We start from the raw sequence: 18,851 nt of genomic DNA on the forward strand, positions 1-18,851 counted from the left end.
TCATTGCCACATCTATATTGATGGCTCTGTCACAGCTATTTCTTCATCCATCGGCGTGTGGATACCATCAATGCACACCACAATCTCGGCAACACTCAGTCATCGCACTTCAGCTGTGGCTACTGAGTTAACAGTTCTGAGAGAAGCAATTATATATATTCCACAACAACGCCCTGCAGCATGGGTTATCTTCAGGGATCGTCGCGCTGCACTACAATTGCTTAAATCATGAAAAATTCAGGAAGAGCTCGTCATTGACATAAATAAGCTACGCACAGAGGCCTATGACCTGAGTCACAGCATTGTGCTACAGTGGTTACCTGCTCACTGCAGCATCGCGGGCAACGACCTCGCAGACGCCGCTGCAAAAGAACTAAAAGATTCCACAAGGACAATTTCAATACCATTCTCACGAAGAGATGCAGCAAGACTTGTAGCAACTGAATCATGGCGATTGCAACGCTCTCTGTGGTGTGACCCGAACCATCAATATCGACCTCTACACCGAATAGATCCCACTTGCGTCTTTCGAATTCCTCACAATTTGTACAGGTGGCATCGAAACTGTCTACACAGAATCCGCTTGAATGTGTCATACACAAACTACTTCCTACATAAAATAGGCATAGCGAGCAGGCCTCTGTGCTCTACATGTGATGTGTGTGAAAATTTTGAACATTTGGTAACCTCCTGTCAACGGTTTACTGCACATCGCAGGACACTGCGCAATAATTTAAGCTTACCTAAAGAAACAACCTTGCACCTTGAACATGTCCTGGGTCCTTGGTGCGACGGATCGTTTGCTGCGCGAGCTACCAAGGCCTTACTAACTTTTCTGAAGGTCACAGGGTTGATTAATACCCTTTAAAACTCATCTGTGTGTGATTATGTGCGTGTGAAAGTTAACTTTTCTTAAGGACACAGGGTTGATAAATACCCTTTAAAACTCATCTGTGTGTGCTTATGTGCGTATGAAAGTGTGCGACACCGATTCTCTTTTTTTCTCATTTATTTCCCCTTCCCCTCCCACACTCTGTCACCCTCATCCCTCAACCCTCATCAGGAGTAGCATGCTAGGCTTACCACCAGGCAGACATCTCCTGTTGCCATTAAAATATATATCTCTCTCTCTCAGTGAAGCCGCTCAGTTGGCAGTTCATGCCTGCACGGACATGTAAAGCGTGCTCGTGACGTCACAGTACTTGTTATCCAAATATAGTTGCCAGGCGTGTCACTTGCCAGGCGCATGTGCATCATTAGTGTTCCGAAGCATCATCTCCAGACGAAAGGACTTTCTCGCTAGCAAGGCACTTATTGCTCGCGGATTATTTCACTTCCTGATTTTGGTTACTATAGTTAAGCTTACAGGATGAATAAGATTTATCTGCCTCTTACATTCCACATGATGCGCTCGAGGTTTTGTTACACTGGAAGCTTTACCCAGAACTTACGCCTCCTGAGAGAGCTTGTTAATCGAGAACATGCCACGCTAGAGACTTTCCACAACGTTTCTTGGGCATGCCCATACCACGCATTAGAAAACTTGGTTTATAGGGCTCAGTGCCCCAAGGCGACTCAGGCTACGAGAGAGGTCGTAGTGCGCAGTGGAATGTTCGACCACCTGAAAATATTTCACTTGCTCTGACACTGTGCAACAGATGGACCCCTTGCTTTTCACCACCATCGCCAATCGGCCTCTGGGGGCTCCATTTTCTCCCTAGTTGAGCCACGTACCCACTGGGCCGCAGTAGTGGGTTGGAAATAATGTGGGCGTTAGCTGTGATACGAATTTCCAAATAATGTGCGATAGTTTAAAGGGTGGCAGTGGCATGGCTTTCTGTTTGTGCATCAAAGGGTAGCCTCAAGAAACTCTTAACATTTGTGCTTGGTCTGTCACACCTTTTCACATCACCAAAGTGCGAAGCAAATTTATAAATGTCCTTCCTTTATATTTATTTCAGGGGCAGCCACTCTGCAGCCACGATGGACCTTGACAATTATAAATCAATCGACGGCCTTAGGTTGCAAAGACTCTTCCAAGAAGACATTGTGCGCTCAGTGTTCTCCTACAAACCACGCCGCAACGATGTATTCATTGCAACGTATCCCAAATGTGGAACAACCTGGACGCAGTACCTCATCCTGAGTATCTTGTCCAAAGGTAACCCGCCAAGAACTCTCGCGGATTTTCTTCTGGCATCGCCCTATCTTGAGATGATGGGCGCCGAAGCCGCAGAGAAAATGTCCCGACCCGGCCTACTCAAGATTCATCTGCCTGCCCACAAGGCGCCTTACTCGGACGACGCCAAGTACATTTATGTCGCGAGAAACCCTTATGATGTGTGCGTTTCATTTTATTACCACCTCAAAGGGTTCACTCCAAAGTCAGTGAAGGACACATCGTTCGCGAGGTTTCACGAGCTGTTCATCGCCGGGAAACTGTCGTATGGAGACTACTTCGACCATCTGCTGTCCTGGTATGAGTACCGAGAAAGAACAAACGTACTGTTCTTAACTTACGAGCAACTGAAGAGAGATTTGGATATATGGGCTCTGATGATTGCTGACTTTCTTGGAGAGGATTACGGAAGCGAGCTTCGAAGAGACCGAGAACTGTTTCAGAAAGTTCTAGACGCTGCAAGCATTATTAATATGAAGGGACTCTTCGAGAATTTTAAGTGTAGGATTATTCCAGAGCTACTTAACCTTCCACCAGAGAAGGCTTTGAAGTCAGTTGAAGTGTATCGTGAACCGTGGTCCCGAAGAAAGGAAATGCACAAGTGTGAAAATTTTATCCGTAAGGGCACTGTCGGTGACTGGAAGGCTCATTTTACTCCTGAGATGATAACGAAGACCAAAGAGTGGATCGATCGCAAAACTGAAGGATCCGACGTTATGAATCTATGGTGTGATATTGAGCTGCCATAAGTTCTGAATTTTATGAAGAGCATTCAATGCACAAAATATCTTTTCGAAAGAAATAGGCTGTTTTAAGAAGTTTGGTGCAGCCATGGTGCACTCCAGTAGATTTATAGAAAAAACGAGTACGTTTAAGGCAACCAGCGTCAGCAGCTGTCTGATGTGACAAATCATATTTTCCAGTACAGTGTTTTGCTAGAGTGTCGATTTATCAATGGCGTTTGTAAAAAAGTAAATTAAAAGAAACAAAATTAAAAAGTGCTCGCAGAGAATGTCTATAAAAAATGTTAAATAGTGCATTCTGTCAGGCGTCACAGAATAAAAATAGTCTATTTTCTACATCTGCGAATATGACTCAACTGAGGGTGCCAGGTGGTCCAAAATGGAATCACACACTTTGTAGTGGCGAACAAAAAAACATTGTGCGGTCACTACGCATGACAAAGAGAATCACTACTAGCCTAGACGTTTGGTAGCTCTGAATGGTCTCATACAACTCGGAAGGGTTGCAGCACGGCACAGTGCACTGTTTAGTTTTGTCCATATGGACAGATGACAAGCCTCATTTGAATGGCTATTTTGTAATAGAGCAGAAAGGTCTTAGAGCGCTGTAGTAAACGTATTACAGATTTTAAGCTTTGCTGTTGACCGTATTTTAATGCGATGGCCCGAAAGACCACGTGCGCTAAAAATCGGCAATCTGCAATCAACCGACGGCGCTGGAGTTGCCATGACGACAGGAAAATCCAGAGCCTGGGGCCGGTAGGCGGTAGCTGGCAGCTCACAACACATTTCTCCGCACTGACTGGAAGTAGGGATGCCTGGAGTTATACGTTTAGAAGGAGCTGTCACCTAGGGCATTTCTTTCATATGGGAGGGGGGTATCACAATCGTTTTGCCAGGATCCTCGTATTCACTTTACCCCTGGACCACCCACGTACGTTCATGTGGCTTGCTTACCGTCTGACGTTTATGTGAGCTGGTTCCCTACGCTATCGCGTCGTACCCTTAACGGTTGAGCTTAAGCGTCCACTACAATTTTGTTTCTACTTGGCTGTTCTTAACTGTGTCATTTTCCTGGTCATGGGCTGCTTTACCCCATTTATTCATGCAGCGTAGTTTTTTTTTCTCCGGCTCGTTGTTTGGGGCTGCAGCGGCATAGCTTTTTACAACTTTCACTTATGTTCATTTGTCCATTATTCTACCTCATTCCATGTTGTCAGGGGTCAATTGTTCCTGGTTCTGGTTTTGTGTCTCCACTTTAAAACTTGGTCGTGGTTTAGTTCAGCGAGGCCAGAATTACGTAGCGAAAGTTTGTGTGCCTGGCGTCGGGCTGCCTACTCCTCTCCAATCAAATCTAATCTCATTCAATCCAGTGAATCCAGTCTAATCTAATTCAATCTACATCAATTCAGTCTAATCAAGTCCAGTCGAATCAAGTAAGTTCATACTAGTGAAATACAATGCAATCAATCCTGTCCAATTCAATCGAAACCTGTCCAATACAAATCAGGCCCATCGCGTTCAATCCAATCCAGTCCAATCTAATCTTGTCCAATACAATCCTGTTTAACGCTGAGTACACGCTCGCAAAAATGAGCCGCTTACAAGCCTATCACCATCACTACTATCATCCTCACGCTAGAGAAGGATAATTAGAAGGCGCTATGGTCACTATGTCTGCTATGTTGTTGTTGCTTTAAAGACCGGACATCTTCTTATGGTTGCTTCTTGATTTTCAGATGGCGCGGCGAGCGCACGCCATCCGCCAGCTGCGGTGGTTGCCATGCAATGGCTGTGTGCATCCCGCCACGCGAAAAACTCCTCGTTTGTGACCAATGTAGCTTTCGCTACAAAAACAAATTACGGAACCGTTGGGCTCTTACTTTACGTATTCGAGACCTTGTTCAGGGGCCATTCGTTTTCAGCGTGCGACTTGCTTTGCGTTTCTTTTTCATATTTGTATGCCTTAGCAGGCAGGCTCAGTACAGCTTGCATAATACTCGCCATACACCACTACATGCGAAGTTTCCTGGCTGCGGCCTAATTCTTATTCACCTTCACGGAGTACTGATTTTGTAATCGCCACCGCATTCATTATGCTTTACATTAGGCATGTTCCGCGTCTTTGCTTCCTAATCGGAAATTGTCTGTACCTTCACATACAATTAAACGCTTGAAAAAAATACGACATAAAAAGCGATAAAAGGCTAGTGTTTACGGCAGGACCGACTGAAAATTATCTTGCGCACACGAAACTCATGCATGCCGCTCGTTATTCCGCCGGTAGAGGTTCTCCGCCACACGGCAAGGAATAAAATTTCGTTTCTTGCATCCAGCTACGGCGAACTGCTTTTTTCTAAATCCTAGAATTGAATTAAAATTAACCTGCCGAGAATTTCCAGTCACCCAAATCGAAGACGGTATTACTATAACCGCTTGTGGCAATAATGGCAGCTTTTTCCTGGGTGTTTAAGATAAACTGAGCAAAGGCTTTACAAAAACTGGAAACCATTTCTGAGTGCAGCTAAACGCACATTGCTTGGCTATATGTGGCACTGGTCAGTGCATTTTGTAGCGAGAGCTACACTACGCTACCCAGTCCAGCATTTCGCTGTGTTTGGGAGAGGCCGCTAGTGCGGATGCGCGAAAACAGGAGATGAGCAACAGGTGTGCTGCTCATGACCACAGAGCTCGCGTCCGCGTGCCGCTTCCGCTGCCGCCCCAGCAACAATGCCCGAACAAAGAGAAGAACGTCTTGCCAAACGGATAAGCGAAGATCCAGACGGTAAAATGCGGCGCTTAGCAGCAGCACAGAGAGAATGAGCATAAGGCGGCGAAGAGAACCACGGAGCCGCATGAACGGAGAGAGGAACGGCTTCCCAAACGGCGATGCCAGACTGTCGAGCGTAACGACCCCAATATAGTCCAACGTTTTCGACGCGACTGGCAGAGCCGGCGACGTTGGCCACGGTACGTTGGCTACGACGGGCGGCTCAAAAAAACTGCCGCCTCTACAGTCTGGCATGGCTGGCGAGCACGGGGCCGCACCGCGCATGCGCCCAAGACCCCTCGAGAACCGAAACATTTTAGGTGCGCATTTTGGAGCAGACGACAGGGCATCGGCAGGGAGGAACTGGTCACCTATCGAGGCACTAATTACTATCGTGATGAATACAATGATGCGATGTGTTTACTGCAAATGCTCAAAATGCTACGGACGAAACGATAATGATTGTGTACGTGCGTGTTTTACTGAAAACTAATCATTTATATGTATGTACGATTACAGAAGAGTTAGAGATTACACAGTCATGAGGAACACTGTTTCGCTCGGCCGCAGTTTCTCTAGAATTCCATCGATTTCGCGAATTTCCAGGTTGTTAAGCCACTGACGTTCTTCGTGGCCAAATTGATTGCCTTCGATTCCGACTTGAACCGGTCACAACTTTCTGCGAAGCCGATTCCGCATATTCAGGAATTGTTCCACTGAAAGCACTGCAGATAAGGAAAACAACGCCATCGTTACACCCCTCGAGCACACGCATTAAAACGGGCACGGCACATTACGCACTGCATCCAAGAGCTCACAGCTGTGCACGTTCATGATCAATGACGCAAAACGTACATGAAGGACGGTAGGACGACACACACAAGTGCGGTTATCTGCGTCGTCTCTCCGTCCTTCGTGTACGTTTTGCGCTATTCTTTTCATCAAGAACTTGCACCAACTCACCCAACTTTCGGCACTACTTATCATAACTGTGCCAGGCCGCACTGCTGACGGATTGCATCCCAGGCATTTTTTCCCCCTCTGGGTATATGCAGTCGATACGTGCGGTATCATAGACGCAGGGACGCGCTCCAACACCTTCCAGCAGCTTTTCCGCAACTATTTCTGAAACGCCCGTGCGGTCGCAGTCTGCATAGCAGGCCGCCATCTTCACTGCTCGTGAGGAATGCTGGGATGCATGGCCCGTGCGGTCGGCGAGAAATAGGTGAGATTCTATAGACCTTGCTAACCAGCCCCGTCGTAGAAGACCAGCTCGTCCTGATCTCCAGGGGCCAGGCGGCCAGGTATGCATATGGGTCCCGTGAAGAGGGAACCACTCCCATCGACGGCGTCTAAGCAAACGTCGTATTTAGCTCGAGAAAATAAAGTTGTTTCTCTCTCTCTCTCTATTTCCACGTCAGTGACGTTGGGCAGCCTCTGCTAGTACTCGCTACGTCCATTACTCCGTGTCGTTGCAGTATAGGACCTCGATAACGTCCGACGTAACGTCGCGGAGGCCGATGTGCGCGCGCGCGTGCGTTACGTAGCACTATAGTGGGGCGTTTTGATAGACGGCGCATGACCGCAGAGATGGGGCTCATGGAAGAGTTCCGTCAACTGGAATCAACACAAGAGGATGGGAAGGCAGGTCGTGGGACTTATCACTCCATTCGAGTTTGCAAAGGTGCATCTTCGACCCGGAGATTTGAAGCAGGTTTTGTGAACAATCCATTTGGACACATGTGTAGTGTGTGCTAGAAACTGTGGCACCAATTGTACTTGACACTGATTAGTAATCCAATGGATGCGCGTTTGTAGACCGTACCAAATCGAAATACTGTATACACAAAATTGAGACTGCTGCATGCTACTTCACAGATCATAGAGCAGTCTTCGTCTCTGTCAAGCACATTGAATTAAATATATGTATGCCCAATGTCGCTCATTGATAAACATACATGACCATGACAAGATCAGCGAGGGAAGCATACCTCTCGCTACGTCTATCCTGGCATAGCCGATCTAAGCCATCGCCATTTTTATCTGCACCTAATTACACCGTTACCTAAGTGTAATGACTAACTTCTTAGCATAAATAGTTTTGGGCGAATTACATTTATGCTATCTGCATGGGATTAAAATGCAACGCATCAAGCTTTCTCTGTCAGCGTACCACCCATACGGCACTTTTGCTTAAATTTAAAAATAACCCGCCTTGTTGATTCAAAACACTTTTCGCAACGGTACAATGCGGCAGTGATAGAGAGCTACCATATGTTTTCGTTTTTTTTTATTTATATTTCGCAAATGTTATTAAAATTTCAAATCATGTATATGATAACTTTGCGGTAGAAATACTGGCTGCATTTTTGCAACCCCCTCTACTATTCATCAAAACACTATCAAACCTACTGTGCATATATGCACAGTAGGCTTGCTAGTGTAGTTATAACAACCATGCATTATTGATCCCAGCCAACTACAGCCTCAAGAGTGCCACATGGTGAGGAACAATATTTTGTTTCTTGCATGTGGCTACGGCCAAATACTTTTTATAAATTCTTTGTTCGAATTGCATGAAATACTCGGTATATCACATATGTAGAGAAACATACTGTTTAGTGTCCTGTGGATTTTGGCAGGCTTGGCATTGTTTGCACGTGGAGGAGCTTAAAACTTCCATGGTTGCTGGAAGGCCTCGCGAATGCTCAGTTCAACCATGCGCTGCAGCAGCGTCTTAAGCATTCAATATCCTTGATGACGGGGTTGCTGACTTAAGCCAGAATTTAGGGTCGCGGATCCCCGACAAAATATATCTTACCTTTCAGTGTACGTATTCATTGTCAATAAAAAAATTGCATCTTCTTTAGTGTTAAAGTATTTTGATGTCTCATGGGTTGAAGCCCCATCACCAATGAAGAGGTGGCGTGGGCTCTAATGGTGCTGAAACCTGAAGCTCAGCCCTTCTGGTGCACTAGGAAGCCATCTGCTACCTTTTATTGTTGGCCAGTCACGAAAATAAGAGAGACAGCAAAACTCCTAACCTTTAGGGAAAAAATAGCCGAATGAAAATTTAGCTATATGGTGTAATGGTACAGAGGATGCTGGACAAAGCAGCTCACTAGCCCAACTTGTATACCATGCGAGTAGTGGGTTCGACTCCCATTGCCGGCCGGACACCCACCGGTTTTCTCAAATGGGTACAAGCCACGGCCCGGCCTGGTGCTCGGCTTACCAGGGCTCGTGGCTTGGAAAAGGAGCCCGCGCCTTCTAAGCCCAACTGTGTGAGCAGTAAAAAAAAGGGCCACATAATGGGCTGTTGCCGCGCAAGGCGGACTTATTGTTGTCCGATGGCGGAACGAATCACTGCCACATCGGCGCAACTATTTGGGCCGTGACCCCTTTTCCCAAGCATTTCACCCCAGAAGAGCCGAGCACCAGGCCGGGGGAAAGCTTGTACCCATTTAAAAACCGGTGGGTAACCGGCGGCACCAGGGATCGAACCCGGTACCTCCCGAATGCGAGGCGGATGCTCTACCACAAGGCCACCGCTTCGGTAAAAAGGGGGCCACATAATGGGCTGTTGCCGCGCAAGGCGGACTTATTGTTGTCCGATGGCGGAACGAATCACTGCCACATCGGCGCAACTATTTGGGCCGTGACCCCTTTTCCCAAGCATTTCACCCCAGAAGAGCCGAGCACCAGGCCGGGGGATAGCTTGTACCCATTTTATAACCGGTGGGTACCCGGCGGCACCAGGGATTGAACCCGGTACCTCCCGAATGCGAGGCGGATGCTCTACCACAAGGCCACCGCTATAATCACTATATAACAATATGCAGACAGCGGGAGCAGCGCTACTTCCAAGAAAACTGTCCAGTTAGCTCGGCTCAAGGGGCATGGTGGAATTTCCCAAAGCTTGAATCAGGCCGTAGCATCCGGGCTTCCTAAACTAAAAGCCGAGCCGCAAAATGAGGCGCTGGTCACCAAGACTCTGCACTCCGGTTCTGAAGGAATGCTCCTGAGAGGAAGCTATGGCAACTTCAAAAAGTCTGGACCTCAAAGACGGCCTTACTCAACCTGAAAATCACGCATGAGGTAGAGGTCCTAATTGTTTACTCTCTGAAAGACAACCAGCGCTGAAAACGAAGACAGGAGGAAAAGAACCTCAGGAGGAGTACTGAGAAACTTCATATTGCCAATTACTCCTCTTCGTCACAACAGCTCGAAACCGGACGCCTTCTTTGTGTCTTACGTGACTCAAAATCCTGCCACGCAGAAGTAATTACTTAGACCTGTGCTGGGATGGACCGAACTCACCACAAGGACATCAATGGTGGTCCAACACCCACACTGTAAGCGTCGTCGTCTTCGAAACCACAGCATTTCGTCGTTCACGTGTTCCCTGGTAACAATATTGCTACGAAGATGACGAAGCGGGAAGTGGCGCGAGGTGGAGGGCTCGCGCCAGGCCCACTGGTCATTAAAGCATATTTCATCGTCATATCATCACGTCGTTCTGTTTCTGTTGTGTCGCCGTGTTCCATCGCTTGTCATGCCACCACGTAACATTTGGTTGGAGGTGCGGTTTATCCCCATTCTCGCCTTGCACCGTCGAAGCCAACAGTACACCGGGTCCATCTACCGAAAGCCCGTGGAGATCGCCGCCCAGCTCTGCCCCAGCCCTTTTTGCTCAGACCCGACCAGCCGCTGTCCCCAGCCTCGTCCCAAGCCCTGACCACAACACACGACGACCAGGAAGAGCTCAAAGCCGACCCTACCGACCCCACGACGAAGCGACCTCACGACCACTCGAGGGAAGGCAGCACCCCGCCCAAGCCGTTCGGCGTGTCCATGAGCCTTGGCCTTCGGCAAACGGTGAAGATTGGACTTGATGCTCCGTCGCAAGCATTCTTCCCATCTTCACATTCATTGTGGTGTCCAGCATATCATGTCCCAATCCTCTGTCTGTGTTCATCGTCACGTCATGCATTAGATTTCTAGCAATCGATCGGTACGATCGCTCGGTGGCCCCGGGTAATGCTACGAAGATGACGAAGCAGGAAGTGGCGCGGGATGGAGGGCTCGCGCCAGGCCCGCTTGCCGTTAAAGCATATTTCATCGTCATGTCATCACGTCGTTCTGTTTCTGTTGTGTCGCCGTGTTCCATCGCTTGTCATGCCACCACGTAACAATATTTTCAGCTGTGGTCGACCTCACCTTAACCTCACCTCGCCTAATGAGGCTGATGTGATTTTAAAGATCGGTCTGCCTTATCAGGTTGCCCGCCTCTGGTCACCGCTGTCATCCAAGGCAGTGGCAAAACAATGATTAAATGCGGGTCGGTGACGTAAGCACGAGTAATGGCGCACGTGAACGGCGGCACTTTTATCCACGAAGTGGTAGATTGTGGATGATCGAGCAATTAAGCACACACAAAAGGCACAAAGGCAGTGTAAAGTTGCACCATAGCCTCCTTTATACACTCTGTGCCTGGCAACTCCGCGCTCCGCGGCCGTCGCCGCCGCTCCTCCCTCGTTGACAAGTTACGCCGCTGGCTGCCGAGAGATGGCGACAGCGACGTAAGGTCAACCTCGCCAGGCGAGTGCCGGGTGCGCCGTGTTGCAAAGCAGTGCGGATAGCCACGCGCTGCGGATTTCTCGCTATTTCGTTGACTGTTTTGCAGTGTGCAAGGTCATGCTTGTACTTTCCTCTGCCTTCCGGTGCTGCAGGAATACAGCATTGCACCAACTGGTAAGTGCCAGCTTTGCTTTGTTCTTCCGGCGATCGCTGCGTAGTGTTCAGCTGCTTTGAGGCTTGTAAAAAAAATAGTGACAGCACCAAACACCGTGTTTTTAAGCGTCAACACTGCAATAGTAGTGTTAGATGTGCAGCTGTGCTTTCTGGACTGCAATGCTAACTGCTTCCCTGCCTAGCTCGTCTGCGTAGTGTTAGATGTGCTCCTGCGAAGTTTTTTTTTTTTTGCAGTATACGCTAATAACGAAATTTTGTGATAAAAAAGAAACACAAGATTTACCTATTGTGAAGAATAATAATTTAAAGTGAGTTAAACCAAATAGTGCAAAGCCTATATTAGTTTTCCTTGTCAACTAAATTGCTGTCCCTCTTTAGCATCGGAAACCGCAAAACTCGTACTAAACCGCATTAAGGCCTGTGAAAAATAATGACAGCACCAGAAGTGTGTTTATTAGGCGTCAGCAAGGTCATAATAATATTAAATGTGCACGTGTATTTTCTGGACTGCGATGCTAACTTCCTACCTGGTTAGCTCGTCTGTGTGGTATGTTAATTGTGCTCCAGCGCAGTATTTTTTGTTTCGCTAACTGCGCATTTCTGCGAAAAAATAAAAACACAAGCTTGGCCTATTGTGACGATTATTTTGGAGTGATCGCAACAGAAATATGCAACGCGTATATGTCTTTCCTTGTTTTTCAAGTTAAACAAAAACGTTTGCACGACGCGCTTTAATCATTGGAAGTAACAGCTGATATCAAAATTGTTCTCCTTACAGATCTCAATGGGCATGCTGCAATGCAGTTGTTCCAGTCATCTGTAAATCAAGCTGCCTTCTGAAGTGCTATCAGTGACAGCAGTCACCGTGAACATTTTTCCTTACTTGTTAACTATTAATCACACCACTTCTACATGGTACTCTTGTAGCACAATTGCTGTTGTGAAATGTGTGAATAAATGCTGGTGCCTTTCTTCTTAAATTTTGTTTTATTGCAGTGTAGACTAGCATTGTAATTTTTTTCATTATCATGGGCGCTAGCGGAGCGGTCATGCAGTTTTTCGAGCTATGCGCAATTTTTTGAAACTACCTGACATAAAATGTCATATAGCGTTGGTGTTATTGCCTAACCAGTATCATATGATCACATGATATGCTTAGTGGATGTCGGCCTTACAAGTAAATATGCTGAATATGCACGATTCATGCTTAGAAACAGTTGTCTCGCTAGCGAATAACAGCGCTCCAGCCTCGCGCCGACGTTCGTACCCGTGAGACCCGTGCGCCTCGACCCCTACGTCAGTGGCGCCCTCAGCCAGGGGAGCGGCAGCGCCGCGCAATTTTACCCGACGGCACCGCTCTATTGTTCACGCGGCGTGTTGACAGGCACAGGGAGTATAAAGGAGGCTATGGTTGTACCCTAGCAGACCGGGTTCAAGACTAAAACTGCTCGCCCCGGTATGTAACAGCAGAACTCATTTTCCTTACCGGCAATGTAAAGAATATGCTTAAAAAGCAGTTGTGTCCCAGAATACTGCACAAAATGGAGCACAAATACTGAAGAGAGAACAGGAACGTGACCCGCACAAATCCGAACTAGCGGCAGCACACATCATAATCATGATCGGATTCCTCCGCCACTCCGCAAAGGTCGTACGACATGGCGTTCAGATAGCTGCTTTTATCAGACCGTCCTGCGATCAGTCAGGTCATCACTAGAAAATATGAGCTTGTACGAGAGTTTAGCCAATCGTTATCGCCTTCATTCTTCACCACCAGACTAGAGGACTCATGTGCTAATGTTTTACAGGGAGATTCCTTTGACGACTGGAATCGTCTTTTTTATATGCATGATAATTTCTATAAGGGCAGAGCGTTGAGCTTCGAGGCCAAGTGCTTTCGTGCTCCCTTTTTAAAGTTGCTTCCAATGGTATTTTAGACAAAATACTCCTGTTATATAGTGGGAAGTCCCGTCTTTAAATTACTGCGGGAAGGCGCAGGCCCGAGTAGGTTCTCTCCCGGGCGCTTTATGACACAGAACCAATATTATTGTGACGCGTAGGTGATGATGAATGGAGGTCTGCTGTAGGTATCACTCAATGTGTGGTCGTAGTTTGTTCTCTACGAAAGTAGAGCATGCGGCTTTCTGCTAGTCACTTGAAAATAAAACAAAACAGCTCATAAAGACAACACATGCGCAATGTAGACGCATTCTTTTGCCGCTCCAAATTTCAGATACCCTCTTATTTCCTCGCTCAAAAGAGTCCATTCAAACTCTAAAACTCTAACTGTGACAGTTACAACTCACCTACACTGCTAAGTCGAGCTCACTTTATTCTAGCGGGCGTCTACCAGTCTTAACCTGTAGTCCGAAAGAGTGCCAGCCTCCTTCACCATATACACAAAGAAGGCCGCACCACTCCTTTGTCTGAAGTCATACTTATTATCATGCGGCATTCTATGCGCCGTCTTTCTTTCATTCTCCTTTTTTTTTTCCATCCCGCACCCCACCGGAACCTGCTTTTTTAAGTTTTGCTTTTTACACCAACCACCATCACAATACCACTGTACGTTCCTGCCGCTAAACCCTCTTTCCCCCTTTCCCTCTCCACCATCTGTTTCTTTCCCACCCTTCGTCTTTAGAACCTAGCCGAATCGTTTACATTCACACTCCTGATGAAGGCCAGCTTCCGGTCGCAACGTCGAGTCAAAATAAAGCAAAGGAATCCCTATGAAGAATGAAGATGAAGATAGCAATTTATGGCGCAGGCTGAAAAATAAACTCTCCGAGCGAACAAATAATTCAAAAAGGCAATTGCTCACACAATCCAACTTGTATAGCGAACAGGAACAAGCTGTTAAGGATTCGGCTTGCCACTTCCGCGGTCGCAGCCTCCACGGCGCAACATCTATTCTTTCACAATGGCTCCGAAAAAGGACGCTTTGGCCCGTCTCGGAAATTACTGGCATTGCCAACCTTCGCCTCTAGAGACAACTGTGTGCGCATGTATTAGTAGTTTGAGCCGGGGGATTGAGGGGAGGAAGGGGCGCTTCCTTAGTAGTAATAAAAAATTAACTGTGGACCCCTACTGACACTGAGGCTGAAGGGTCGAGCTGGCTGGCGTAGTGAAGTTTCTGCTTATAAACAGACTCAGGGACGCCGATGACGCAAGCAGCTCGTTTCCGATGCTCTCCGGCGAGTGCGGCTTTGTATAAAGGAGTTGAAAATTAACCACAGTTGTTTTTTCTAAACTAATCTCCCTAATGTCATTCAAGAACGAAGACAAATCGATTGAGGAAGAACAAGAGTGATGATAAATTTGATGTATACGTTGAAAACCTTGAAGACGGCATCATTCAGAAAGATTTAATTGTAATAGTATGGGTTTAAGATTTGCCACACCGGGCGTTGCGTAATGATGGATTTGATAAAAAAACATTGAACGTTCTCAGCATGAAGAAGGATATAAGGTAGAATCTGCACATGCTAAGAGAGTCGGGGTTCCAGGCGCAAAAGGCCTACAAAGATGTCTCTATATTCGTTGAATGCGGTAGTTTTCAGTGGAAACATCGACAGCTGTCTTCGGTGGGTCACCTTTGTTCAGGATGCTGAGGACGAGATACTGAGTCCATGTAGTTCCGCACTTGGGATACGTGGCAATAAAAACATCGTCGGAACGTGGTCTATATGAAAACACGAAGCGTAAGATGTCCTCGTGGAAGACCTTATGCATCCACAGGCTGTCAACATACCGGTAAGACTCTACGTCCATCTTAACTTGACTTAATTGCTTTGATCTGAAAGGAAAATAAACACGACCAAGGTTAGTTTCTGTTTGACAGGCTTAGCCTCTTTCAAGTATCGACTTGCACGACCTGCAAACAAGCTCACAAGCTTTACAGCAACCATATGTTATATCATTTTAAAGGCTAAGTTGAAGATACGCGAAATCTAGGCACCTTTTTTTTCTGTCCTATGAATGCAGCTCATTCCCACAATAAACTAAAGGCCATCACATTGCAGAACCGTGGAGAGCTTCAGGAAAATAGGTGGCATGTTCAAGCCTAACATGAAGGACTGGAAAACAGAGCCGCGTGTTGTAATCGCAATTTCTTGGAAAAACTAAACCTTAGTTGCACCACTTCATGAACGTTTTGTGCGACAGTGAGCTTTTGGTGTAATTTATAGCTGATTCCTTGACTGTGGCATAGATTTGCAACGCAGTAAATATTAGGCGTGCTGGTGGCTCTGAAACGCGCAAGCTCATACAGACGCTGTACCGACATACTCTGAGGTATTCACACATCGGGAGTAAGTCGCAGACAACCCAAACCAACTAGAACTTTAGTTTTATGCTATCCGTCGCGCGCGTAGAGTATACGGAGAATTTCAGTTATGCAGAACAGACTTTTTTTTGAAAACCAGTAGATTACGCACCAACACGGGCTCATCCGATGGATTGCACAGCTAGGTGACCAGTATTCGCTTGGTAGAGAGCAGTAAAAAGACATAAATATATAAAAAACTATATATCTTTTAGTTTATTTACGGTCCAAATATTACCTTGCAGAACTAAAGTCATACAAAGGGAAGAGATGCCTCCTTATAAAGCTTTCCAATGGGCATTAGTTTCCAAATATTGAACTCCATTAGCAGGCTTTTTACGGCATGATAAGCTAGTTGTGCCCCAGTGCAATGGTTTAAATGGCATCTTTATGATCTTGCTGATTCCATGGGCTTCACGTGAACCTCTTCTTACAATTTAAAGCGCTTAAAATGCCTCTGTATTTTACCAAAGAAATGCTCTTTATAATATTATTCAGTACGAAGAACGAAATAGTTAAACGAGGTATAAAACATGAATATACACATTGATGCTACTGTAAGTCTAAAGATTGCAATATTTAGCGCACTATAGTTGCACTCTATTCTCCAGAAAATTCGCTGTAGCGTTGCCTTTGTGAGAAATAGATTGCGGGCATTTTTGGTAGGTGATAGATAACAGGCAATAATGCGTCAGGGAGCTTGGACGGCTTGTTCTGCGACGTCACGAGAGCACGTGAATTGGCCAAGTTGCCATGAACTACCAACTCATAATTCTCTTATAAACACGGATGAAGGGGGTAAACTGAACCCTCGGAGTACCCTTGGATACCAGTCAAGCACTACGAAGGCACATTCATACTGCTTAATTAAAGTAGGGATTTAAAGCTGTATAGAGTCTTTGACATAATGCAGAACGTTAAGACTGAATGCTAATAGGTTTGTATGAGAAAATGGAGGAAGAATTTAAAAGATAGATGATTAAGTATGCAAAGTATTGAATCTACTTGAGCGAAGACCTGCAAAAGGTGTTTACGGGGACTGGTAACACTTGTGTGATTCCCTGAACTTAACCTTAAGAGACAGTTCACAGACTTCTTCAGCAATTTTTACTTGCTTCATTGCAAACCAGCGTCTTCAAATTGACGAATGCCCGGCTGTGACGCTGACGAGTTCAAACTGCGGAAAACCATTTAAAACCTATTTTTTATAAATGGTATTCTTGTCTTCGCACTGATAATCCACATCTACAAACGCTGACTTCATGGACACGACACAATGTTAGTACAGTACATCAACGCTCTGCTGTGAATACAGCGACTGCCAGGCTGCTTGAGCTGCTTTCAGAGCTTGAGTCGGAAGGTCCTAGTATGTTCTCCACAGCGGGCTGTTATCAGCGTATACTAAGAAATAAACATCAAGGAGATTCTGCAATTTCTATGCAAGGGAGATAAATGCAATATATAATAATGTTGGTGACAACACTGATCCCTGGGGTACACCGTGAAGAGGCAAGAATGATCCGATTGCATCGCTGCAGAGGCTTATTGCCAATTCTCTATAAGTGGAAAATGGAGCATGTCGATTGAGTGCAGAATGGCAGCATGACTCATATTATAATAAGCCTTTTCGACGTCGATGGCAAAGACGGTGCATACATTGTGGCTGCGGGTGGATGATAATACTGAGGACGCCATGAAAGCGAGAAAGCTTCTTGCCAATGGACGGTCGAAAACCAGTTTGGGCCGCGGGCTAAAAACCGTGATGTTCATTCCACTACGAGATTCATGCGGATAGTATTTCCTCAGCCAGCTTGCAAATTGTTGGCATTGTTGGCGTTAAGGACAAACGTCGAAGGTTGCTTAAATCTATTGGAGTTTGCGCGGCTTTGGTATAGGGATGACAGTAGCTTTCTGGTACATTGCCGTCTTGCCGCACCTTATTTATGGTGTCAAGGGGTTGAGGAAGTGCATCAAAACTGAAGTTCTTGTAAACTTGTATGTAATGGAGTCCGGACTGGGCGCTTTCTTTCGATTGGCATCATCTATAGCTGCAAGCAATTCAGACATGGAGAATGGGCTCGCAATTATCTTGGTGTCGGCAGCAGATGGCAGTTTATTGGCATGGGCTGGCATGCCCATCAAGTAAGTTATGTAGCTGGTGCAGGCCACACATTGTACTAGGGGAAAAGCTTGCGCTGTTTGTCTTGCAAAATCATTCAGAGACAAGTTAGCTGCAAAGTATGCCAGTGCCGCTGCATCCGAACGACGGCAACCGTGCTCCATGGCATGAAACGTTCGCCAGAGAGAAGCGTTCGATGAGTGTGTGGATAATTGCACGCACCCCATATGCCATTCTCGTCGTGAGAGATTACGCGTATATCTTCGAGTCTTAGAAGTAATGTAATTCAGTCTTGTGCGTGCGTGCGCAGAAGTTGGGTCTCTAGCTAGGTTCATTCAAATTCCTAATGAAGGTTTGAAACTTCATTTCTGGTGTGCAATTTTTCTGGTGGGAAACGCATTAAAATTCGAAAATTTTAAAACCTGTGTTTATCTTCGATGATAACACCGTACAACATCCTCATTTCCTCCAGTCTAGTGCGTTGACAAAATTTAACAGGTTAATTTGTTTGCACTGGCCAAACATTCCGCAATAATTTAACTCTGTGATGAACATTGTGTGCCATAGAGAAGCACTTATTTCACCACGGACTCATTCTTGAACTTTCTCATATTTTATTTCAGTCAACGTGGTTTATGGACTCATTCAGAGGATAGCGGCGGATTTTGTAGCAAACTATTAGTTCAGGATTCTTTACATACCCTCTACAATGTAATAAAGTAAGTTATGACGGCGCCAAGTCAAAATCAATAATAATTACAGCATTATCTCTGCTATGGTAAGTGCATACATACGAAGGCTTACACTTTGCCTCTGATAATACCAAAATAAAGGATGCTACATCAGGCTACTGACAAATATCCGAAGCACAGTACCTTGGTCAACTTCCGGCTAGGTTGCAGAATCTTGGAAGTACAGGCGGCACCTCGGACTCTTTTGAATGCCGTTCAGAGAGTGGTTCT

The 18,851-nt window shown here is 46.1% G+C and overlaps 1 protein-coding gene across 1 annotated transcript in view; it reads left to right on the forward strand.

The window, feature by feature from the left end:
* Window positions 1-8,557, forward strand: part of LOC146176402 (sulfotransferase ssu-1-like) — a 13,852-nt gene extending 5,295 nt beyond the window's left edge. Inside the window, exon 2 of the mRNA XM_084582742.1 lies at window positions 1,962-8,557. Coding sequence (XP_084438868.1) covers window positions 1,984-2,928 — 945 coding nt within the window. The 5' untranslated portion in view covers window positions 1,962-1,983 and the 3' untranslated portion in view covers window positions 2,929-8,557. The remainder of the gene's footprint in view (window positions 1-1,961) is intronic.
* The last annotated feature ends 10,294 nt before the right edge of the window (window positions 8,558-18,851 follow it).

This window comes from Amblyomma maculatum, chromosome 10, assembly GCF_055883805.1.
Source record: "Amblyomma maculatum isolate TAMU_Amacu chromosome 10, ASM5588380v1, whole genome shotgun sequence".
NCBI lineage: Eukaryota > Metazoa > Arthropoda > Arachnida > Ixodida > Ixodidae > Amblyomma > Amblyomma maculatum.